At 45.8% G+C, this 23,500-nt stretch overlaps 1 protein-coding gene across 1 annotated transcript in view; it reads right to left on the bottom strand.

The window, feature by feature from the left end:
- Positions 1 to 23,500, bottom strand: part of LOC106592906 (protein unc-80 homolog) — a 110,324-nt gene that overhangs the window by 42,895 nt on the left and 43,929 nt on the right. Inside the window, exons 21-39 of the mRNA XM_045700398.1 lie at positions 19,028 to 19,134; positions 18,013 to 18,172; positions 14,355 to 14,527; positions 13,782 to 13,994; positions 13,505 to 13,640; positions 12,558 to 12,691; positions 12,178 to 12,355; positions 11,422 to 11,625; positions 10,894 to 10,994; positions 8,197 to 8,394; positions 7,523 to 7,630; positions 6,767 to 6,905; positions 6,186 to 6,367; positions 5,847 to 5,978; positions 3,752 to 3,938; positions 3,225 to 3,356; positions 889 to 1,032; positions 614 to 714; positions 72 to 158 (exon numbers count right to left, since the gene is read on the bottom strand). Of these exons, the coding sequence (XP_045556354.1) occupies positions 72 to 158; positions 614 to 714; positions 889 to 1,032; positions 3,225 to 3,356; positions 3,752 to 3,938; positions 5,847 to 5,978; positions 6,186 to 6,367; positions 6,767 to 6,905; positions 7,523 to 7,630; positions 8,197 to 8,394; positions 10,894 to 10,994; positions 11,422 to 11,625; positions 12,178 to 12,355; positions 12,558 to 12,691; positions 13,505 to 13,640; positions 13,782 to 13,994; positions 14,355 to 14,527; positions 18,013 to 18,172; positions 19,028 to 19,134 (2,816 nt within the window). The remainder of the gene's footprint in view (positions 1 to 71; positions 159 to 613; positions 715 to 888; positions 1,033 to 3,224; positions 3,357 to 3,751; positions 3,939 to 5,846; positions 5,979 to 6,185; positions 6,368 to 6,766; positions 6,906 to 7,522; positions 7,631 to 8,196; positions 8,395 to 10,893; positions 10,995 to 11,421; positions 11,626 to 12,177; positions 12,356 to 12,557; positions 12,692 to 13,504; positions 13,641 to 13,781; positions 13,995 to 14,354; positions 14,528 to 18,012; positions 18,173 to 19,027; positions 19,135 to 23,500) is intronic.

Here is a 23,500-nt window from a genome sequence, read left to right on the forward strand (position 1 = left end):
TGATTAATCTTGTCATCAGATTGATCAATACTGCTACTGTCTGATATACATTGACTGATGTCTTGTCTCACCAGGTAGTTGAAGAGGATGTGAGAGGTCTGGGCCGGGAGGTCACCGATGTTCATCAACAGCTTCCTCAGCATGTACATCAGCTCATCCTGATACACATAGAAACATGTGTCAATTCAAACTCAACAGAAAAACACATAAACAACATGAGGGGTTGTGTTCAGTGGGGGGAAAAAGCAGGTAACATCGCGGTCAACCTTGAACAACCTTAACCCAATACATGAAGAAGGTGATACAAACCGAAACATCTGTGTACAACTTTTCCCCTGCCTGCTGTAAAAAGCATGAAAAAAAACATGAAAAAAGAAAAAGTAACTTTTAAAGTTCTGTCTCATAATTTCTTTTTGTGTAAGAACCACCTGTCATTTTTTGTATTTAGTATAGAGAAAATGTTTTGAAATGTTTTGAAACAGGGAGGTAGTCTACTAACAACAGATTTTGTCCATAACAACATAGATCGAACAACATACTGAAGAGAGGCAGGATTCTATTGGTCCTATCATATGAGACTGCAGAGTATGTTGATGGACAACGGCTGCTCTACCTGTCGATTGCTAACGGTGAGCTTCTCCAGGAAGTGCCTGAGCACCAGGGCGGGGTCTTCGATCAGACAGTTCCACAGGATATGCTGGGCCACTGCACTCACTGCAGGATCATGGTAAATGGATCATAAGAAAATGATCATGAGTTTTATCAGGACAGACCGAAACATTGCTTTTCTATTTTATGTATTCTGTTCTCATCCTCTCCCTCCCTCCCTCTCTCCCTCCGTCTCTCTAGTACAGTACATGACAGATTGTGTTGAGCGATGCCACCCACCTGCCACACCGTCCTCTCGCACCTCCCCGTCCTCCATCAGGTGCACTATGGGTAAGACGGCAGCACAGATGCATGCTGGGAAGACGGCCTGGGGAGGCTGCAGCATGTGATGAGTGGGTGTGTGCTCCGTAGTGTTCTCCTCATCTAGTAGACAAGAACAACCCATGAGTCACTACCACCTTATTCTACTGTAGTTAGGAAGGTGTTCTGCTGTAGTTAGGAAGGTATTCTACTGTAGTTAGGAAGGTGTTCTACTGTAGTTAGGAAGCTGTTCTACTGCAGTTAGGAAGGTGTTCTACTGCAGTTAGGAAGGTGTTCTACTGTAGTTAGGAAGGTGTTCTACTGTAGTTAGGAAGGTGTTCTACTGTAGTTAGGAAGGTGTTCTACTGTAGTTAGGAAGATGTTCTACTGTAGTTAGGAAGGTGTTCTACTGTAGTTAGGAAGGTGTTCTACTGTAGTTAGGAAGGTGTTCTACTGTAGTTAGGAAGGTGTTCTACTGTAGTTAGGAAGATGTTCTACTGTAGTTAGGAAGCTATTCTACTGTAGTTAGGAAGCTATTCTACTGTAGTTAGGAAGGTGTTCTACTGTAGTTAGGAAGGTATTCTACTGTAGTTACGAAGGTGTTCTACTGTAGTTAGGAAGGTGTTCTACTGTAGTTAGGAAGGTGTTCTACTGTAGTTAGGAAGGTATTCTACTGTAGTTACGAAGGTGTTCTACTGTAGTTAGGAAGCTATTCTACTGTAGTTAGGAAGGTGTTCTACTGTAGTTAGGAAGGTGTTCTACTGTAGTTAGGAAGGTGTTCTACTGCAGTTAGGAAGGTGTTCTACTGTAGTTAGGAAGCTGTTCTACTGTAGTTAGGAAGGTGTTCTACTGTAGTTAGGAAGGTGTTCTACTGTAGTTAGGAAGCTGTTCTACTGTAGTTAGGAAGGTGTTCTGCTGTAGTTAGGAAGGTGTTCTACTGTAGTTAGGAAGGTGTTCTGCTGTAGTTAGGAAGGTGTTCTACTGTAGTTAGGAAGGTGTTCTACTGTAGTTAGGAAGGTGTTCTACTGTAGTTAGGAAGGTGTTCTACTGTAGTTAGGAAGGTGTTCTAATGTAGTTAGGAAGGTGTTCTACTGCAGTTAGGAAGGTGTTCTACTGTAGTTAGGAAGGTGTTCTACTGTAGTTAGGAAGGTGTTCTACTGTAGTTAGGAAGGTGTTCTGCTGTAGTTAGGAAGGTGTTCTGCTGTAGTTAGGAAGGTGTTCTGCTGTAGTTAGGAAGGTGTTCTACTGTAGTTAGGAAGGTGTTCTACTGTAGTTAGGAAGCTGTTCTACTGTAGTTAGGAAGGTGTTCTACTGTAGTTAGGAAGGTGTTCTACTGTAGTTAGGAAGGTGTTCTAATGTAGTTAGGAAGGTGTTCTACTGCAGTTAGGAAGGTGTTCTAATGTAGTTAGGAAGCTGTTTACATTTACATTTAAGTAATTTAGCAGACGCTCTTATCCAGAGCGACTTACAAATTGGTGGATTCACCTTATGATATCCAGTGGAACAACCACTTTACAATAGTGCATCTATGTTCTGCTGTAGTTAGGAAGCTGTTCTACTGTAGTTAGGAAGCTGTTCTACTGTAGTTAGGAAGGTGTTCTACTGTAGTTAGGAAGGTGTTCTACTGTAGTTAGGAAGGTGTTCTACTGTAGTTAGGAAGGTGTTCTACTGTAGTTAGGAAGGTGTTCTACTGCAGTTAGGAAGGTGTTCTACTGTAGTTAGGAAGGTGTTCTACTGTAGTTAGGAAGCTGTTCTACTGTAGTTAGGAAGCTGTTCTACTGTAGTTAGGAAGGTGTTCTACTGTAGTTAGGAAGCTGTTCTACTGTAGTTAGGAAGCTGTTCTACTGTAGTTAGGAAGGTGTTCTACTGTAGTTAGGAAGGTGTTCTGCTGTAGTTAGGAAGGTGTTCTGCTGTAGTTAGGAAGGTGTTCTGCTGTAGTTAGGAAGGTGTTCTACTGTAGTTAGGAAGGTGTTCTACTGTAGTTAGGAAGGTGTTCTACTGTAGTTAGGAAGGTGTTCTACTGTAGTTAGGAAGTTAAAGGTTACCATATGTACAAGCTCTGTGTCAAGGCATCATTTTATCATCGTGCTTTTATCAGATATTATCAGGTGAGGATTTGCTTTCCTATTCCTCGCCATGTGACTTGAATCTGACCAGCGTTCAAAATACCATTCTGACATCTATACTAGCATGCCACTTAGAATGAAGCAATGTACTAGCCATGCATTCTATGTGGGATCCTAATATGGATACTGGAACATGACACCTACAAGTGAGTGGGCATGTGTGTGGTTGCCACGGTAACACAGTCTTACCCTCGGCGCTGACCATGGAGCGGACTGACCACACGGAGCCGCGGCGGAAGGAGTAGTTCCTGTGAGAGTTACTGGAGGTGCAGGACGGAGTGACGGACATGCGGCGAGACGCCAGGTTGACCTCTTCTTCTGCTGGCGGGGAGGAGAGGGTTCAGAGTCAGTCGCAACATGAAACTACCAGTGGCTGGCTGACTGACTGCATTATTCAAGGTGTATTACAACTAAGCACTGTAGTTGTGGACTCGATGGTAGGGCCGTTATTTGGGGTGTGGGCAACAGTATAAGCTTGTTGTTTTTGTTATTTTTGAAGAGGGCTGAAGCACTCTCAGAAAACCTAAATACATAGGTTCTTGGTTTATTGTTAGATGTTCAGTTCAGTTAGTGTTTCTCCCAACTACGTCAGAATCAGTGGTTTCCTGAATGGGACAGGGGCTGTATCACTTGAATTAACACCTCAAATCAATAACAAATATTTAGAAAATGAAAAAAGAGAGATGTCTCCAGCACTCCATGGCTGTCCCACCCACCTTCCTCCTCCTGCTCGGGCGGCGGGCTGCAGGTGGGTTCGTAGCAGGCCTCCTGGGCCACGGGGATGGCTGTGATGATGCTGGCCTCGCGCCCAAGACGCCGCTTCTCCTCCTCCTGCTGCAGGTTCTTCAGGATGTGCTCGGCACGCTGGTGGGAGCGCGACACGGCCCGCGCCGAGAAAGATTTCTGTAAGAGGTGGTGTGTGTGTGTGTGTGTGTATTTGTGTGGAAAAGGGTGTGGGTGTGTGTGGAGGGTGGACGTTGGGGAGGATGTGTGTGTGTGTGTGTGTGTGTGTGTGTGTGTGTGTGTGTGTGTGTGTGTGTGTGTGTGTGTGTGTGTTGGCCGTGTGTATGAGGTGGGGGAGAGAAAGGACAAACAGAGACACACAGAGGCTCAGGGAAGGGGACTGTGGGATAGGCTCATTCTCAGGGGGGTCCTGTATATAGTATAATTACAATACTGGCATCTGGTGAACATTTGGTAATGTAAACTATCTGTCTCTTCCCGACAGTTATATATGGATGACACATGCCGTTATATTCTCCTGATTAGATTGGAAACATTATTAGGGTTTATTATGGTTGTAGATTAGGGTTGTGACTTTCCCAAATTGTACATTTCCGGAATCATGAGGAAAAAGCAGGAATCCTGGGGATTCTGGGAAAGTGAACTACATTTTGCAACCCTAGATCAACTACACCATGCACAGGTATCAATTATTTACCATTGTAAATAGTTGTAGGTAAAACTTACTATATGCAAATCCATCAGGAGAGTATATCCAGTGCAAAAGCTCATTTGAGCATTCTAACCGGCACCAACAGATATCACAGTGGATGTTTGATAGAGTGACGTGAAAATGTTGACGTTTGAACAATTACAAAATGGCCGTCATTGGCCATGCATAGTATATACATGCAAAATGACCAATACATGCAGCTTTCCCAAAAGAAGCCCGAGCATTACATACAGAAAACGTGGAGTGGCTTGTATAAGATGCATGTATCCAGAATGGCCCGTATGAGGCCCCCTAGTATAGCACCTCCCCCTAGGTCTTAATGTTTGGGGAGAGTCAGACAACCAAGTGGGCAAAACTGGTTGCAATGACGTCGTTATGACGTGTTTTAATGACGTCATACATGGTCCGGTTGTATACTGGTTGTATAATGGACATTGTGTTAAACTTATCTGACCAGATAACAATCAAAATATAACGTCTTTCCAATGACGCATTCATTTCGTCATGAAAAATACGTCTTTACCTGCTTGTAACAGAGATCAGTTGGTTGTAATCTGGTTATATGATGTCTTCTCAACCAGAAAACCAGTTTACAACGAGAACATGACATTATTAAGACCCCATGTGCTAAACTTTTGCCCGCTGGAAATGGACAGACATCTCTTTGAATTTTGTCTCATTCAGTCATCAAAAGATTAACTCAGTTTCCCATGATGCACCCAAACAAGCATCCATACATAAATTACAACTTACTATGGAATAGATTGATTGAATAAATGTGGGGAACTAAAAACAAAGACAATTGATAGATTGATAAATAACAGACAGGACTATTGTACTCAGACAGTACAATGACCAGTCTAGAGCTGATCTAGTATTGAATGACAAGTGATCTGAATACATCGTTTTTTGGTTTTCATGCTAGACAAAAAAAAAGCATAGCAACACAAAGAAATTAAGCCAAAAAGTGTCATGGCCGACTATCAATTTAGTAGCATAATATTGTTTATCAGTCCTCTAAAGCTTATTTCCTGGTGCCATAGCGAACACAAGGAATAAATACACTGGGATAACAGTACCAAGTGTTACCATAACAGTTGTAGCATAATGGGTCAGTTGTAGCATTAGTAAGGTCAGTACAAAAGATGCACCTCCACATCCCAATTGAATGAATAGTGTTATGTCCATGTAATTCAATATACATGCACCAATACTGTACACCACAACAGACTTAAAACGTCAGAAAAATGTGTACTTTGGTTTATAGTAAAAATTGGTCAACCACTAGGCTCATTGTAAATTCTGTAAGTATCTGCTGATTGGACAGTAATTCAGGCAGCAGCGGCGGGACTTACAGAGTTGTCCTCGTTGATTGGGTCTTGGACGCTGCCAGTGTTGGAGGGTACCCAGGGCGGGTCAAACATGGGCACACAGGGCATGCCCAGGATAGGTGAGGGCAGGGTGAAGTTGATGCTGGGCGGAGGGATCTAAAAGATAGAGAATTATATAGATGATTAGTTAATGAGCAAATAATTCAACAAAGCAAGAGACTTAGCAAGAGGCCTACACTTTAGAGTCAAGATAATTTATGTAAATAATGAAAAGCAACAGGACTCAGAATAGAACCTTGGGGGACACCTGTTGTCAACTCCTCATTTTGACTAACAGTTGTTGTATTAGAGGCTGCGGTTCACCTTGAAGATCTGCTGGGCACCCTCCTCCATGCGCGGCCACACCTGGTAGCGGAAGCGCCACAGCGTGTAGAACTTGAACACCGAGTTGATGCGCTGGCTCGCCTCAGCGTGCTGGAACTCAGCCATCATCATCTCTGTCACTGCGTCGGGCACCTTCACCGCACACAGCAAGAACATGGCAGCTGGGGAGTGGTGAGAGGACGGGGGTTAGAGAGAGAGAGGTAAAGTGAGGCGGGGTGAGAGAGAAAGTGGGGAAGGACAGATATATACAGTGTGAGTGAGAGAGAGAGTGAGAGGGAAAAAGAGAGAGAGAGAGAGAGAGAGAGAAAGAGAGAGAGAGAGAGAGAGAGTAGAGAGACAGAAAGATGTGGTGACAAAAAAAAAATACTACATTTTAAACTCTTCCATTTATCTTTAGACTGGAGGCAAAGCAGTGAGCACAGATTCAGAGTTTGGAGTGGAGCCCAGAATATCTCACCAGAATAGGCTTGGAATAACTCTAGTTTACTGACATTAAAGATACATTTTTAAAACAGAAACCCTGCTATCCATGACAGTCACCCACAGTTCTCTGTAGTCACCTGCAGCGGCAGCCATATGCTCGTCCACACTCAGCAGGAGCTCCCAGGCTGCAGGCTGGACGTCCGCGTACATGTCCTCTGTCAGGATGGGCGCCGCCTTGATCAGCAGTGACAGAGGAGCTGGGGACAGGCTCATCACCTGAGGGGAGAGACCACAGCAAGCAAGGGTTAGCATTAGCATGCTGGTGGAGATCTGATAGCATTGCTAGTATGGGCGTATAGCTTGTACAGCATGCTAGGGACAGAGGGGCCAGAGACAGGCTCATCACCTGAAGGGAAAGGCCATAGACCACAGACAGCCAGGGTTAGCATTAGCATGCTAGTGGACATACCATTGCTGCTGTAGGCCTATAGCTTGTATTAGTATGGTATTGCATGGTTCTGCAATATATTTGAGTTAGCTGAGAGGGCCGTAGCGAGTAAGCATGCTACTTCAGTAGTAGAATTAGAGATTATGTGTTTGAGTGGGCAGAAGCGTGTGGGCGTGGGGTGAGGACATCTTGGCATGTGGTTGGCATCTTGGTCTAGATAAACAAGCATGTGGTGACACAGTGGCATCTGTTGACACGCTGCTTCAGACAGACGGACGGACAGACAGACAGGCTGACAGACAGACAGACAGGCTGATGGACAGAGAAACACACAGGCTGACGGACGGATAGACAGACTACCAAACAGACAGACGGACAGACAGACGCTCTGGCACATGCTATGGCTATCAGGGCATGTGTTGGCATGAGGGCTGTAGGTGGGCACCTGGTTGCGGATGTACTTGAGCATGCCCGTGTCCTTCTTGCCCTCGGTGTTGGAGTCTTTGGGGCGTCTCTTCATAGACGGGGTCCTCAGACATGACTTGTCTGACCACTGGAGACACAAAGAGAGGAAGACATTGGAAAATACAAGTCACTTCAGTTACAGTATCATCAAACCACTCCACATCACATCACTTCAATACATGTGCTGCTGCCATGTTGTGTTGCTACCATGTTGTTGTCTTGTCATGTTGTGTTGCTACCATGCTATGTTGTCATGTGTTGCTGCCATGCTATGTTGTTATCTTGTAGGTCTCTCTTTATGTAGTGTTGTGGTGTCTCTCTTATCGTGATGTGTGTTTTGACCTATATTTTATTTTTATTTTTAATCCCAGGCCCCTGTCCCCGCAGGGGGCCTTTTGCCTTCTGGTAGGCCGTCATTGTAAATAAGAATGTGTTCTTAACTGACTTGCCTAGTTAGATATAGGTTAAATAAAAAATAAACATTCCAATTCACTCCAAATCACTTCAATACATTTAAATTCACACCACTCCATATCACATCAATACATTTAAATTCACACCACTCCATATCACATCACTTCAATACATTTAAATTCACACCACTCCATATCGCATCACTTCAATACATTTCAGTCCACTCTTCTCTGCACCCACCTCCTTGTTTTTCTTGGACCGGCTACTGATGTTCCCTGCACTGTCTTCTCTCAGGCTGTCCACTGTCTCCCCGTAGAGCAGCTTGATGGCACGCACCAGGCGGGCACAGGAGCGGCTGTGGTGCTGGTAGCAGCGTGGGTGGCAGAACTCCATGTGGGTACAGATGAAACTTTGCTGGTTGCACAGCAGAATCATGATCTACAGAGGAAGACCACAGAGAGAGCAACAGTTATACAGGATGAATGGGCTTGATGAGGGCAATGTGCTAGCTTTATAGCATGTGTGGTCAGGTGAATGGGCTTGATGAGTGCAATGTGCTAGCTTTATAGCATGTGTGGTCAGGTGAATGGGCTTGATGAGGGCAATGTGCTAGCTTTATAGCATGTGTGGTCAGGTGAATGGGCTTGATGAGGGCAATGTGCTAGCTTTATAGCATGTGTGGTCAGGTGAATGGGGTTGATGAGGGCAATGTGCTAGCTTTATAGCATGTGTGGTCAGGTGAATGTGTTTGATGAGGGCAATGTGCTAGCTTTAAAGCGTGTGTGGTCAGGTGAATGGGCTTGATGAGGGCAATGTGCTAGCTTTATAGCGTGTGAGGTCAGGTGAATGTGCTTGATGAGGGCAAATGTGCTAGCTTTAAAGCGTGTGTGGTCAGGTGAATGGGCTTGATGAGGGCATTGTGCTAGCTTTATAGCGTGTGAGGTCAGGTGAATGGGGTTGATGAGGGCAATGTGCTAGCTTTATAGCGTGTGTATGCAGGTGAAGCACAGCCACGAGCTGCCCAGTGACACAAGCCTACCAGACGAGCTAAATCACTTCTATGCTCGCTTCGAGGCAAGCAACACTGAGGCATGCATGAGAGCACCAGCTGTTCCGGACGACTGTGTGATCACGCTCTCCGTAGCCGACGTGAGTAAGACCTTTAAACAGGTCAACATTCACAAGGCTGCGGGGCCAGACGGATTACCAGGACGTGTGCTCCGGCATGTGCTGACCAACTGGCAGATGTCTTCACTGACATTTTCAACATGTCCCTGATTGAGTCTGTAATACCAACATGCTTCAAGCAGACCACCATAGTCCCTGTGCCCAAGAACACAAAGGCAACCATCCTAAATGACTACAGACCCGTAGCACTCACGTCCGTACCCATGAAGTGCTTTGAAAGGCTGGTAATGGCTCACATCAACACCATTATCCCAGAAACTCAAGACCCACTCCAATTTGCATACCGCCCAAACAGATCCACAGATGATGCAATCTCTATTGCACTCCACACTGCCCTTTCCCACCTGGACAAAAGCAACACCTATGTGAGAATGTTATTCATTGACTACAGCTCAGCGTTCAACACCCTAGTACCCTCAAAGCTCATCACTAAGCTAAGGAGCCTGGGACTAAACATCTCCCTCTGCAACTGGATCCTGGACTTCCTGACGGGCCACCCCCAGGTGGTGAGGGTAGGCAGCAACACATCTGCCACGCTGATCCTCAACACAGGAGCTCCCCAGGGGTGCGTGCTCAGTCCCCTCCTGTACTCCTTGTTCACCCACGACTGCATGGCCAGGCACGACTTCAACACCATCATTAAGTTTGCTGACGACACAACAGTGGTAGGCCTGATCACCGACAACGACGAGACAGCCTATAGGGAGGAGGTCAGAGACCTGGCCGGGTGGTGCAAGAATAACCTCTCCCTCAACGTAATCAAGACTAAGGAGATGATTGTGGACTACAGGAAAAGGAGCACCGAGCACGTCCCCATTCTCATCGATGGGGCTGTAGTGGAGCAGATTGAGAGCTTCAAATTTCTTGGTGTCCACATCAACAGCAAATTAGAATGGTCCAAACACACCAAGACAGTCGTGAAGAGGGCACGACAAAGCCTATTCCCCCTCAGGAAACTAAAAAGATTTGGCATGGGTCCTGAGATCCTCAAAAGGTTCTACAGCTGCAACATCAAGAGCATCCTGACCGGTTGCATCACTGCCTGGTACGGCAATTGCTCAGCCTCCGACCGCAAGGCACTTCAGAGGGTAGTGCGTACGGCCCAGTACATCACTGGGGCAAAGCTGCCTGCCATCCAGGACCTCTACACCAGGCGGTGTCAGAGGAAGGCCCTGAAAATTGTCAAAGACCCCAGCCACCCCAGTCATAGAATGTTCTCTCTACTACCGCATGGCAAGCGGTACCGGAGTGCCAAGTCTAGGACAAAAAGGCTTCTCAACAGTTTTTACCCCCAAGCCATAAGACTCCTGAACAGGTAACCAAATGGTTACCCGGACTATTTGCATTGTGTGCCCCCCTCAACCCTTCTTTTACGCTGCTGCTACTCTCTGTTTATCATATCATAGTCACTTTAACTATACATTCATGCACATAGTACCTCAATTGGCCCGACCAACCAGTGCTCCCGCACATTGGCTAACCGGGCTATCTGCATTGTGTCCCACCACCCGCCAACCCCTCTTTTACGCTACTGCTACTCTCTGTTCATCATATATGCATAGTCACTTTAACCATACCTACATGTACATACTACCTCAATAAGCCTGTTGTATTCGGCGCACGTGACAAATAAACTTTGATTTGATTTGAATGCACTGTACAGGTCACAAACAAGTATGCTAAGTTGAATGCACGAATGTAGGTACGCACGTAAAAGTACGCATACACACACACACACACAGCACCTACATGTAGCCAGGACATGTTACGGTGGTAGTTGTCCTCTCCTCCGCCGGTGCCTCCTGAACCCTCTGGCTCAATACTGGGTTCACTGGTGCTCCATGGACTTCCTGTGATGTCACAACACACAACAGTACTGTATCAGTTTACTTCATTGACACTCCTCGTGGAAATCCGATAATTTGCATCTCCCATCAAACAAACATAGTTCGTCATTGAGTTAACTACCCAAAGGGGACAGATGACAATAAATGCTATCCATCACCTTTTGATACAGATTTGTTAAATGACAGGTGACTACTATGACTGAGTAGTAGGCAAATAGGGCTCCATAGGGCTCTGGCCAAAAGTAGTGCACTATATCGGGTTTAGGGTGCCTACATCTGTGATTAGAATAGATCAGATGATCTATTAGTTTAGATCTATGTATGGGTGGCAGTAGAAGTTGTCACCAGATCAGATCTTATTCACCCACCTAATGGTCAAGGTTCGGATATGGGGTTGGGAATCTGAGATCAGTGGTTACTGTGTTGTTACCTATATCAGTGACAGTGTCCCTGCTCTGGGACAGCAGTCCCTCCTCGTTCTCTGACTCTGAGTCTTGGCGGGACATCTTGGTGCTCTTCAGGCTGCCGGCCCGGCGGATGGAAGACAGAGAGCCCCCCTTCTTCACCCTGAAACTCCTGGCCCCCTTGATCTGCAGCAGGCGAGAGCCCCCGGCACGATTCTTCCTGATGGGAGCTGGACGGGCAGAATTCAAAAGGTTAGTCCGCAATCTCACTGGGTTCATGAAGTCCCATACTTCCCATACACTGGGTTTAAAATATCTTGGTAACACTTTATACAAGGCACACATATACAGGGCCGGATTACCGAACGGACACGTAGGGCATGTGCCCTGGGGCCACCAACCTCCATGGGGCACACAACCCATTTTTGGGGGTTTGGGGGAGGTTGTGGGCCCCCCAGATAGCATATGATAACAAAATGTGCAGAATTGCAGGAAATTAGCTAACAGATAGAAACAATTTCTCATAACCTCATGACAAAATATGTAGAATAGCATTATACTTTTTTTTTTTTTTTTGCAGGAAGTTAGCTGTTTTCCCCTCAAAAAAATACACCACACCCAACATTTTTTTTACTATAACCAAAAACATGTATTTATAGCTTTTGAAGTTTCTTAATGAGAAAATATGGCCGTTTTTTCAATTTCCTGAAAAGTTTCTGTTCTAGAGATTTTCATCTGACAGGGACCCTTATGACACGGCCAACTTAGCACAACTCAACTACCCAGAGGCTCCTGGGCCTTCTTGTCGTCGCAGGCCGTGTCCGACTTGAGTGTGTGGCTGCTGCTGTTCAGAGAGTCGTGGCCGTCCTCGTCGTCTAGGATACCGGCAAAGCTGATCTTCCTCTCATAACGGTGCTGACTCAGCTCAGGGTCCAGCCTCAATCGACAGCTCTCCAAATCCTACAAACACACACAACGCAGACATACATACACGGACAGACACGCACACAAACACATGGACACACCCACACGGACAGACATATACGAACAGACAGACACACAAATATGCGCGAACACACACACACACACCAATTGATTTATAGCGATATGATTGCATTAGAGTAGTGAGTAAGTGTCAAGTAAGTGAAGTTCTCCTACTGACCACTTGGGGCTCTGTGCGTGGCCGGGGGAGGCAGGGGAATGTCTCTCTGAGGAACGTGGTGATCTCCAGCAGCAACTGGCAGGCGGCCATCTTGAGAGCGAAAGGACAGCCACATTTTGTTGGGTTGACTGTATCTGGGGATGGATATTTTGGGTCAAAATGTGGCTTAACCCATAAGAGTCGAAGAGGGGAGGTTCTACTAAGCTATATGGAATTGTTTTAAGAAGGTCATACCAAGTATCTAAGACCCCTTGAAGTATAAAAAAATATAGAAAACAATTATTTGATGAACGTTTTTATTTGGCCTTACTGCTATTAGCCCATTGAATAACAGATTCACTACATGGAACAACAGATAGTCCCCCCCAAAAAATCTAAAGGAAGCTGGTTCTGAAGTATCTGTCCTATATCTGAACATTGTTTTGGCACTAAACAGTCTCCATATACAGTATACCTCCATTCATATTTTCAACTGGTACCAGGGGACCTCCAGACAAGTCTTGTGAGGGCAGCAAAACAACCGCCATGTACGTATTATTTCCACAGAGGGGTCATAGTGTGTAGACCAAACTGTTCGGACGCTACAGAAGTTGGCAGATCGGCTGTACCGACTTCAGATGAGTCCAAAGAAGCTTGTGGGGGTCATAGAGTAAAACTGAGATCACCATCTTGTTCGTGAGAGTCTCGTCTTTCCAAACCGTTCAGACGTTATAGACCAATTTTCGGGATGCCTCATGGTCTGACGGCAGATGTGGAAGTGCAACATTGGCGGATGTGGTGGATTGAATGGACAAAAACACATATCTCTAGCTTAAAATGACAGGTTTCTTTGGGGATTTGCTTATTATGCTAATTTAAAGGGATAGTTTAGTCAAAATACAAATTAACAAGATTCTTCTGTGAACCATATTTCCCTTTAAAGTGACTTTTCCTTTTCTATGGCTTACTGTCGTCTAAGTAGTCCTCCTCCTCGTCCTCCTTTCTCAATCTTCGCTTGGTCTCCTCGTCGTAGATGAAACCCAGGATGTTGGCAGGACTCTCGCTGTCTGAGTGGCACAGCTCACTGAGACGCGTACCAATGGCCTGGGAGAGGAAGGCCAGAGACACGCCCACACGCACACACACACACACACACACACACACACTATTAGCGCCTATCTTCATACACAATCTCGGTCAGTAGAATCATTTGATAGTTGGTCATCCCATCAGAAGGTCACTCACATCTCCCCATTGACAGAAGTGCTTGGCTGCATTCCACTGGAGCTTCTGGTTCCTCTTGTTTCCCACCACGGGCGAGCGTCCCCGAGAAAGACCCCGCTTGGTGATGTTAACGTGGTGACCCTTCATCCACTCGGGCCAGTTGCCACGGTTACAACGATGGACAAAGCGGGCGCACTCCAGGAACAGGGAGGCTCTGGCAACCACGGGAGCTTCCTGTCAGACACCAGGAAGTACAATAATGTCCAGTCAGATCACTGAAATCTTATTTCAATCAATCCCATATTGCAATATTTACAAATATTTCCCTCTGTCAAATAACATTCCAGAACGGTCGAGTCTAGTAAAAAATGCTTATTACTACCTGGTAGACTCCCCTCACAGGAGTATACAGCAGTTGATTGATCATTGATTCATTGAATAAGATGTGCTAGTATTGGAACAGATGAAATATGTGGGAAGGCTGGGGAATCCAGAGGACAGGATTGAAAAACACTGAATTAAACAAAGACAATGTGTAAACATTCACATGACCGGTTTGATTTAACTCCACCCTGAGACTACAGTGTAACTGACCAGGTCGAGCGCAGCGGCCAGGATGGATGCGTCAGGGATGGTGCCTGGCTCGCAGCAGTTCAACAGGAACTGGAAGCGTTTCATGCCCTGGCGGATGGCGGCCAGGTTCACCACGTTCTTGTTCTTCATGGCTTCCTGGCTGGCTGCCAGGCGCTCCTGGAACCCCTGGGGCCCTGGTGGAGGAGGAAGGGAGCGGAAGAGAGAGAGGGGGAGGGGAGATGAGGTATGGGAAGGATGGGGAAGGGTAGAGGAGAGAAAGAGAAAGAGAGGAGGGAGAGGGGAGGGAGGGATAGGGGGAGAACAGCAATAGATAGAGAGGGAGGAGGGAGCGGAGGAAAAGGGAGGGGAAGGAGGAGGGGAGGGATAGGAGGATAGGAGGAGAAGAGAGAGAGAGCAAGAGGAAGGGGGAGGGAGGAAGTGATGGGGGAGAACAGAGAGACAGAGAAACAGCAGTAACAGAAAAAAAGAGGTGAGTAGGGCAAACTAGGGCCATCTGGGGCCTGGACCTCTATTCTACAGCATAACTAGAGCCTGGAGGTTTTTCTGACCATCTGATCTAACCAGGAAAAACTCAGGGCTCTGGGCATTATCTTTGCGAGTGCTGGCATGAATGACACACCCATATAGCAACATGATCACACAAAAGAACGAGAGAACAGACTGCCCATAGAACATAGCATGATTAGGTCATGTTTGAATCCATTGAATGAAAAGCACCATCGAGCCACTTAACAAACGAAGCTGGAGAGAAAGATGGACATACGGTCATTAAGCTAGGAAATGTGCAACATTCAACAAATATGATGACTTTGTTGTAACTCTTCATGGTAATATTTCTTGATTTTGTGGGTTTCTATCCATAATGGGATAAGTGGTTCAACGAAGACAAGACAGTTACAGCACCATGTGCCCCACATGTTGTGTTTAAAGTCCCACTCTCTACCCCTCGTCTATCCCCCTCTCCTCTTCCCTGTCTTGTCCCTCTCTCCCTCCTTCTCCCTGTCCCTCTACCTGTCTTGTCCCTCTCTCCCTCCTTCTCCCTCTACCTGTCTTGTCCCTATTTCCCTCCTTCTCCCTGGTCCCCTCTACCTGTCTTGTCCCTCTCTCCCTCCTTCTCCTGGTCCCTCTACCTGTCTTGTCCCTCTCTCCCTCCTTCTCTCTGTCCCTCTACCTGTCTTGTCCATCTCTCCCTCCTTCTCCTGGTCCCTCTACCTGTCTTGTCCCTCTCTCTCTCCTTCTCCTGGTCCCTTTACCTGTCTCTCATATCCATGGGGACATTGGAGGACATGGAGGTGTCCGTATATGGCTAGATTGTGCCGTGCTAGCAGAAGGACCATGGAGCTTCCTCTGGCCAGGAGAAGAGCTCAACATGGCTGCCATTAAACAGGGATGGAACAGACCCCGGGGACAAAAAACACCCAATGGGTTATAATAAGGGCCTGTCGGTGTGGGCACTGGGCAGAGGTGACAAGGGACTGTCCAGTGAGCTAAAAGATGGGCATTTGCTTAAAAAGCTGATGGTTACTATACCTTCTGGAGATGTTCCCACGTTAGGGTATCATGTATGAGTCTAGGTTATCATGTATGAGTCTAGGGCATCATGTATGAGCCTAGGGCATCATGTATGAGCCTAGGGCATCATGTATGAGCCTAGGGTATCATGTATCAGTCTAGGGTATCATGTATGAGTCTAGGGTATCATGTATGAGTCTAGAGCATCATGTATGAGTCTAGGGTATCATGTATCAGTCTAGGGCATCATGTATCAGTCTAGGGCATCATGTATGAGCCTAGGGCATCATGTATGAGCCTAGGGCATCATGTATGAGTCTAGGGTATCATGTATCAGTCTAGGGCATCATGTATCAGTCTAGGGCATCATGTATCAGTCTAGGGTATCATGTATGAGTCTAGGCTATCATGTATGAGTCTAGGGCATCATGTATGAGTCTAGGGCATCATGTATCAGTCTAGGGCATCATGTATCAGTCTAGGGCATCATGTATCAGTCTAGGGCATCATGTATGAGCCTAGGGCATCATGTATGAGCCTAGGGTATCATGTATCAGTCTAGGGTATCATGTATGAGTCTAGGGTATCATGTATGAGTCTAGAGCATCATGTATGAGTCTAGGGTATCATGTATCAGTCTAGGGCATCATGTATGAGCCTAGGGCATCATGTATGAGCCTAGGGCATCATGTATGAGTCTAGGGTATCATGTATCAGTCTAGGGCATCATGTATCAGTCTAGGGCATCATGTATCAGTCTAGGGTATCATGTATGAGTCTAGGGCATCATGTTTGAGTCTAGGCTATCATGTATGAGTCTAGGGCATCATGTATCAGTCTAGGGCATCATGTATCAGTCTAGGGCATCATGTATCAGTCTAGGGCATCATGTATCAGTCTAGGGTATCATGTTTTAGTCTAGGGCATCATGTATGAGTCTAGGGCATCATGTATCAGTCTAGGGCATCATGTATCAGTCTAGGGTATCATGTATTAGTCTAGGGCATCATGTATGAGTCTAGGGCATCATGTTTTAGTCTAGGCTATCATGTATGAGTCTAGGGCATAATTTATGAGTCTAGGGCATCATGTATGAGCCTAGGGCATCATGTATGAGCCTAGGGCATCATGTATCAGTCTAGGGTATCATGTATGAGCCTAGGGCATCATGTATGAGTCTAGGGCATCATGTATCAGTCTAGGGTATCATGTATGAGTCTAGGGAATCATGCATGAGTCTAGGGCATCATATATGAGCCTAGGGCATCATGTATGAGCCTAGGGCATCATGTATGAGCTTAGGGCATCATGTATGAGCCTAGGGCATCATGTATGAGCCTAGGGCATCATGTATCAGTCTAGGGCATCATGTATCAGTCTAGGGCATCATGTATGAGCCTAGGGCATCATGTATGAGCTTAGGGCATCATGTATGAGCCTAGGGCATCATGTATGAGCCTAGGGCATCATGTATCAGTCTAGGGCATCATGTATGAGTCTAGGGCATCATGTATGAGTCTAGGGCATCATGTATGAGTCTAGGGCATCATGTATGAGTCTAGGGCATCATGTATCAGTCTATGGTATCATGTATGAGTCTAGGGCATCATGTATGAGTCTAGGGCATCATGTATGAGTCTAGGGCATCATGTATCAGTCTAGGGTATCATGTATGAGTCTAGGGAATCATGTATGAGTCTAGGGCATCATGTATGAGTCTAGGGCATCATGTATGAGTCTAGGGCATCATGTATGAGTCTAGTGCATCATGTATCAGTCTAGTGCATCATGTATGAGTCTAGGGCATCATGTATGAGTCTAGGGCATCATGTATGAGTCAAGAGCATCATGTATGAGTCTAGGGCATCATGTATGAGTCTAGGGCATCATGTATAGGGCTAGGGGTCTCCCCCTCAATCTGCCAGGGGCTTGCACAGGCAATGGCCGACAAATACATACAAACACCACTAGCATGAAAGATGGCGGCAGAGAGTGTACAGAGCACTGGACGCACAGGACAGGCCAACGGACAGACCATGGACAGACTACGGACGGAACAGGACAATCAGGCACATACACACAGAGAGGCGGGCGGGGTGAGGGGGCGAGCGGGCGGGGGGTGATAGGGGACACCCCGGGGGTCTACCATCTTTCTCTTCTGTGTGGTGAAGCTTGGATGGGTTCCGCCTGCCAGACCGCCATTTACCGAGCCGCTTGAAGAAATTCTCCTCCTCGTCCCGGCCGTACTCCACGCCCCCCGCTCCCCCGCCTGCTTCTGACAGCTTCACGTTGCTGGTGAACTTCACCTGCAGGCGGGGCGGTGGAGAGAGAAAAGACTGTCCACACCACCGGCAGTAGAACAACAAATATGTAGCATTAAAAAGATAAATATATAAACAGAAATAACAAGTTGTAAACAAAAGAAACAAAGCTGCCATCTAACTAGTCATTTTGTCATTTAAATAGATTTGCTTGTCTATCCTTTAGAAATGATCAAAATGCCCAGGTAACAATACAAGAGGACATGGTGTGCTCAGCTCAGTCGTGAGAAAAGGTTATACATCAGCCCATGGGAGTAAGAACAGGGCTCTCCAACCCTGTTCCTGGAGAGCTACCGTCCTGTAGGTTTTCACTCCAACCCTAATCTAGCACACCTGATTCCAACAATTAGCTGGTTGATAAGCTGAATCAGATTAGTTACAACTGGGGTTGGAGCGAAAACCTACAGGATGGTATCTCTCCAGGAACAGGGTTGGAGCGAAAACCTACAGGATGGTATCTCTCCAGGAACAGGGTTGGAGAGAGAACCTATAGGATGGTATCTCTCCAGGAACAGGGTTGGAGAGAGAACCTATAGGATGGTATCTCTCCAGGAACAGGGTTGGAGGGGACCTATAGGATGGTAGTTCTCCAGGAACAGGGTTGGAGAGAGAACCTATAGGATGGTAGTTCTCCAGGAACAGGGTTGGAGAGAGAACCTATAGGATGGTAGTTCTCCAGGAACAGGGTTGGAGAGAGAACCTATAGGATGGTAGTTCTCCAGGAACAGGGTTGGAGAGAGAACCTATAGGATGGTAGTTCTCCAGGAACAGGGTTGGAGAGCACTGAAGTAGACAGTTGTGAGAGACACGACCCCTTGTGGTCAGTAGGTGACCCCTGACCTTGGAGCTCTGGCGGATGAAGGAGAGTCGGTCCACAGAGCTGATGTCCAACAAGTCCTCGACCCCGTCGGTCAGCCCAGAGAGAGATGACCGTTTAAGCCAGTTACCTGCAAACACACCCCACCCCAGTCAGAGGAATAGATGGATGGAGGGAGGAGTGCAAAGGGGGTAAACATCACACTTATACATCGAGACATACACATACTGGCAGAACACATACTGAATACACACACACACAGAAGCATAAACAGGAATAAAAGTTATAATCCACACAAATGCAGACAGAATAGCATAAAATATATGGTCATAGAACAAGGCACATAGGAGCAGTTGTACACAACAAACAAACAAAGAGGGTCTGTGAAGCACACGCGCGCGCACACACACACACACACACACACACACACACACACACACACACACACACACACACACACACACACACACACACACACACACACACACACACACACACACACACACACACACACACACACACACACACACACATACATACATACATACACACATACGTAAGACAGAGACGGTAATTGGAAGGCGAACAGTCCCACGGCATGCTAGGGACAAAAGGAATACAAAAGAAGACCATAAAGAGATTAAGTGAATTGTCTACTCATCACCCGTACAACAAGACATGATGTTAGCCTACAGAAACATGACGTTAGCCTACAGAAACATGACGTTAGCCTACATGACGTTAGCCTACAGAAACATGACGTTAGCCTACATGACGTTAGACTACAGAAACATGACGTTAGCCTACAGAAACATGATGTTAGCCTACATGACGTTAGCCTACAGAAACATGACGTTAGACTACAGAAACATGACGTTAGCCTACAGAAACATGACGTTAGCCTACAGAAACATGACATTAGCCTACAGAAACATGGCATTAGCCTACAGAAACATGACATTAGCCTACAGAAACATGGCGTTAGCCTACAGAAACATGACGTTAGACTACAGAAACATGACGTTAGCCTACAGAAACATGATGTTAGCCTACAGAAACATGACGTTAGACTACAGAAACATGACGTTAGACTACATGACGTTAGACTACAGAAACATGATGTTAGCCTACATGACGTTAGCCTACAGAAACATGACGTTAGACTACAGAAACATGACGTTAGACTACAGAAACATGACGTTAGCCTACAGAAACATGGCGTTAGCCTACAGAAACATGACGTTAGACTACAGAAACATGACGTTATCCTACAGAAACATGATGTTAGCCTACAGAAACATGACGTTAGACTACAGAAACATGACGTTAGACTACATGACGTTAGACTACAGAAACATGATGTTAGCCTACATGACGTTAGCCTACAGAAACATGACGTTAGACTACAGAAACATGACGTTAGACTACAGAAACATGACGTTAGCCTACAGGAACATGATGTTAGCCTACCGAAACATGACGTTAGACTACAGAAACATGACGTTAGACTACAGAAACGTGATGTTAGCCTACATGACGTTAGCCTACAGAAACATGATGTTACATAATGTTAGCCTACAGAAACATGACGTTAGCCTAGAGAAACATGATGTTAGCCTACAGAAACATGACGTTAGACTACAGAAACATGACGTTAGACTACATAACGTTAGCCTACAGAAACATGATGTTAGCCTACATGACGTTAGCCTACAGAAACATGACGTTAGACTACAGAAACATAACGTTAGCCTACAGGAACATGATGTTAGACTTCAGAAACATGACGTTAGACTACATGACGTTAGACTACAGAAACATGACATTAGACTACAGAAACATGATGTTACATAATGTTAGCCTACAGAAACATGACATTAGCCTACAGAAACATGACGTCAGCCTACAGAAGCATGAAGTTAGCCTACAGAAGCATGAAGTTAGCCTACAGAAGCATGAAGTTAGCCTACAGAAGCATGAAATTTGCAAAGGAAATATATATATGCAAAGCATATACTTTGAAACACAAAGTTAGAGAGATGCAGCTACGAGTTCATCACTACACTCCAGTGAACACAGAGAATGACACATTAATGATCCAGTGACAAAGTTGCAATTTCAATGAATCATACATCGGTGTCAGTAGTTAGGTTTCTATCCAATTGGTGACAGATTTTCATGCGAATATTCAAAAATCAGCATACAAACAATTGGTCCAATATGCCCAATTTCCCATCAGATACAGTGCATTTACATAAGTATTTAAATCAAGTTAAACTTTATTTGTAACATGCACCGATTGGAGTATCTGTCCATAAGACCACTTTAAGCCGTGCACTCCACAGAGCTGGGCTTTACAGAAGAGTGGCCAGAAAAAAAGCCATTGCTTAAAGAAAAAAATAAGCAAACATGTTTGGTGTTCACCAAAAGGCATGTGGGAGACTCCCCAAACAGATGGAAGAAGGTACTCTGGTCAGCTTTTTGGCCATCAAGGAAAACGCTATGTCTGGCACATACCCAACAACTCTCATCACCCGTGATCACCATCCCCACAGTGAATCATGGAGGTGGCAGCATCATGATGTGGAGATGTTTTTCATTGGCAGGGACTGGGAAACTGGTCAGAATTGAAGGAATGATGGATGATGCTAAATACAGGGACATTCTTGAGGGAATCCAGTTTCAGTCTTCCAGAGAGTTGAGACTGGGACGGAGGTTCACCTTCCAGCAGGACAATGACCTTAAGCATACTGCTAAAGCAACACTCGAGTGGTTTAAGGGAAAACATTTAAATGTCTTGAAATGGCCTTGTCAAAGCCCAGACCTCAATCCAATTGAGAATCTGTGGTATGACTTAAAGAGTGCTGTACACCAGCGGAACCCATCCAACTTGAAGGAGCTGGAGCAGTTTTGCCTTGAAGAATGGGCAAAAATCAGAGTGGCTAGATGTGCCAAGCTTATAGAGACATACCCCAAGAGACTTGCAGCTGTAATTGCTGCAAAAGGTGGCTCTACAAAGTATTGACTTTGGGGGGGGTGAATAGTTATGCACGCTCAAGTTTTCAGCTTTTTTGTCTTATTTACTGTTTGTTTCACAATAAAAAATATTTAGCATCTTCAAAGTGGTAGGCATGTTGTGTAAATCAAATGATACAAACCCCCCAAAAATCTATTTTAATTCCAGGGCAACAAAATAGGAAAAATGCAAAGGGGGGTGAATACTTTCGCAAGCCACTGTAGGGGTGAAGTGACTATGCATAGATAATAAACAACGTGTAGCAGCAGTGTACAAAAGGGAGGGGGGGGTCAACGTAAATTGTCCGGTGGCGATTTTATTAATTGTTCAGCAGTCTTATAGCTTGGGGGTAGAAGCTGTTGAGGAGCCTTTTGGTCCTAGACTTGGCGCTCCGGTACCGCTTGCCCTGCGGTAGCAGAGAAAACAGTCTATAACTTGGGTGACTGGAGTCACTGACAATTTTATGGGCTTTCCAGACCCTTTACTCAATACTTTGTTGAAGCACATTTAGCAGCTATACAGCCTTGAGTCTTCTTAGGTATGACGCTACAAGCTTGGCACACCTGTATTTCGGGAGTTTCTCCCATTCTTCTCTGCAGATTCTCTCAAGCTCTGTCAGGTTGGAAGGGGAGCATCGCTGCACAGCTGTTTTCAGGGCTCTTCAGAAATCCTTGATCGGGTTTAAGTCCGGGCTCTGGCTGGGCCACTCAAGGACATTCAGAGACTTGTCCCAAGCCACTCCTGCGTTGTCTTTGCTGTGTGCTTAGGGTCGTTGTCCTGTTGGAATTTGAACCTTCGCCCCAGTCTGAGGTCCTGAGTGCTCTGGAGCAGGTTCTCATCAAGGATCTTTCTGTGATTTGCTCCGTTCATCTTTCCCTCGACTCTGAATAGTCTCCCAGTCCCTGCCACTGAAAAACATCCCCACAAGTTGTGGCAAACTCCAAGCGGGAGTCATGTGCCTTTTACTGAGGAGTGGCTTCCGTCTGGCCACTTTACCATAAAGGCATGATTGGTGGAGTGCTGCAGAGATGGTTGTCTTTCTGGAAGGTTCTCCCATCTGTACAGAGGAACTCTGGAGCTCTAGGTGGTTCCAAACTTCTTCCATTTAATTATGATGGAGGCCACTGTGTTCTTGGGAACCTTCAATGCTGAAGAAATGTTTTGGTACTGTCACGACTCCCGCCGAAGTCGGCCCCTCTCCTTGTTCGGGCGGCGTTCGGCGGTCGACGTCACCGGCTTACTAGTTGCCACCGATCGATGTTTAACTGTTCGTTTGGTTTTGTCTTTATTGTGTACACCTGTTTTTGATTTCCCTAATTATGTTCATTATTTAACCTCTGCATTTCCTGTTTTGTCTTGTCGGTGATTGTTTTCCTGTTTTGTGTAGTTGGAGGTGTTTTCTCCGAACTATGTATTTTTCTATGAGAAGATTTATTGATATTTTGAGTAAACACGTTTGTTTACATTTATCCCTGTGTCC

The sequence above is a fragment of the Salmo salar genome, chromosome ssa17 (assembly GCF_905237065.1).
Source record: "Salmo salar chromosome ssa17, Ssal_v3.1, whole genome shotgun sequence".
Classification (NCBI taxonomy): Eukaryota; Metazoa; Chordata; class Actinopteri; order Salmoniformes; family Salmonidae; genus Salmo; species Salmo salar.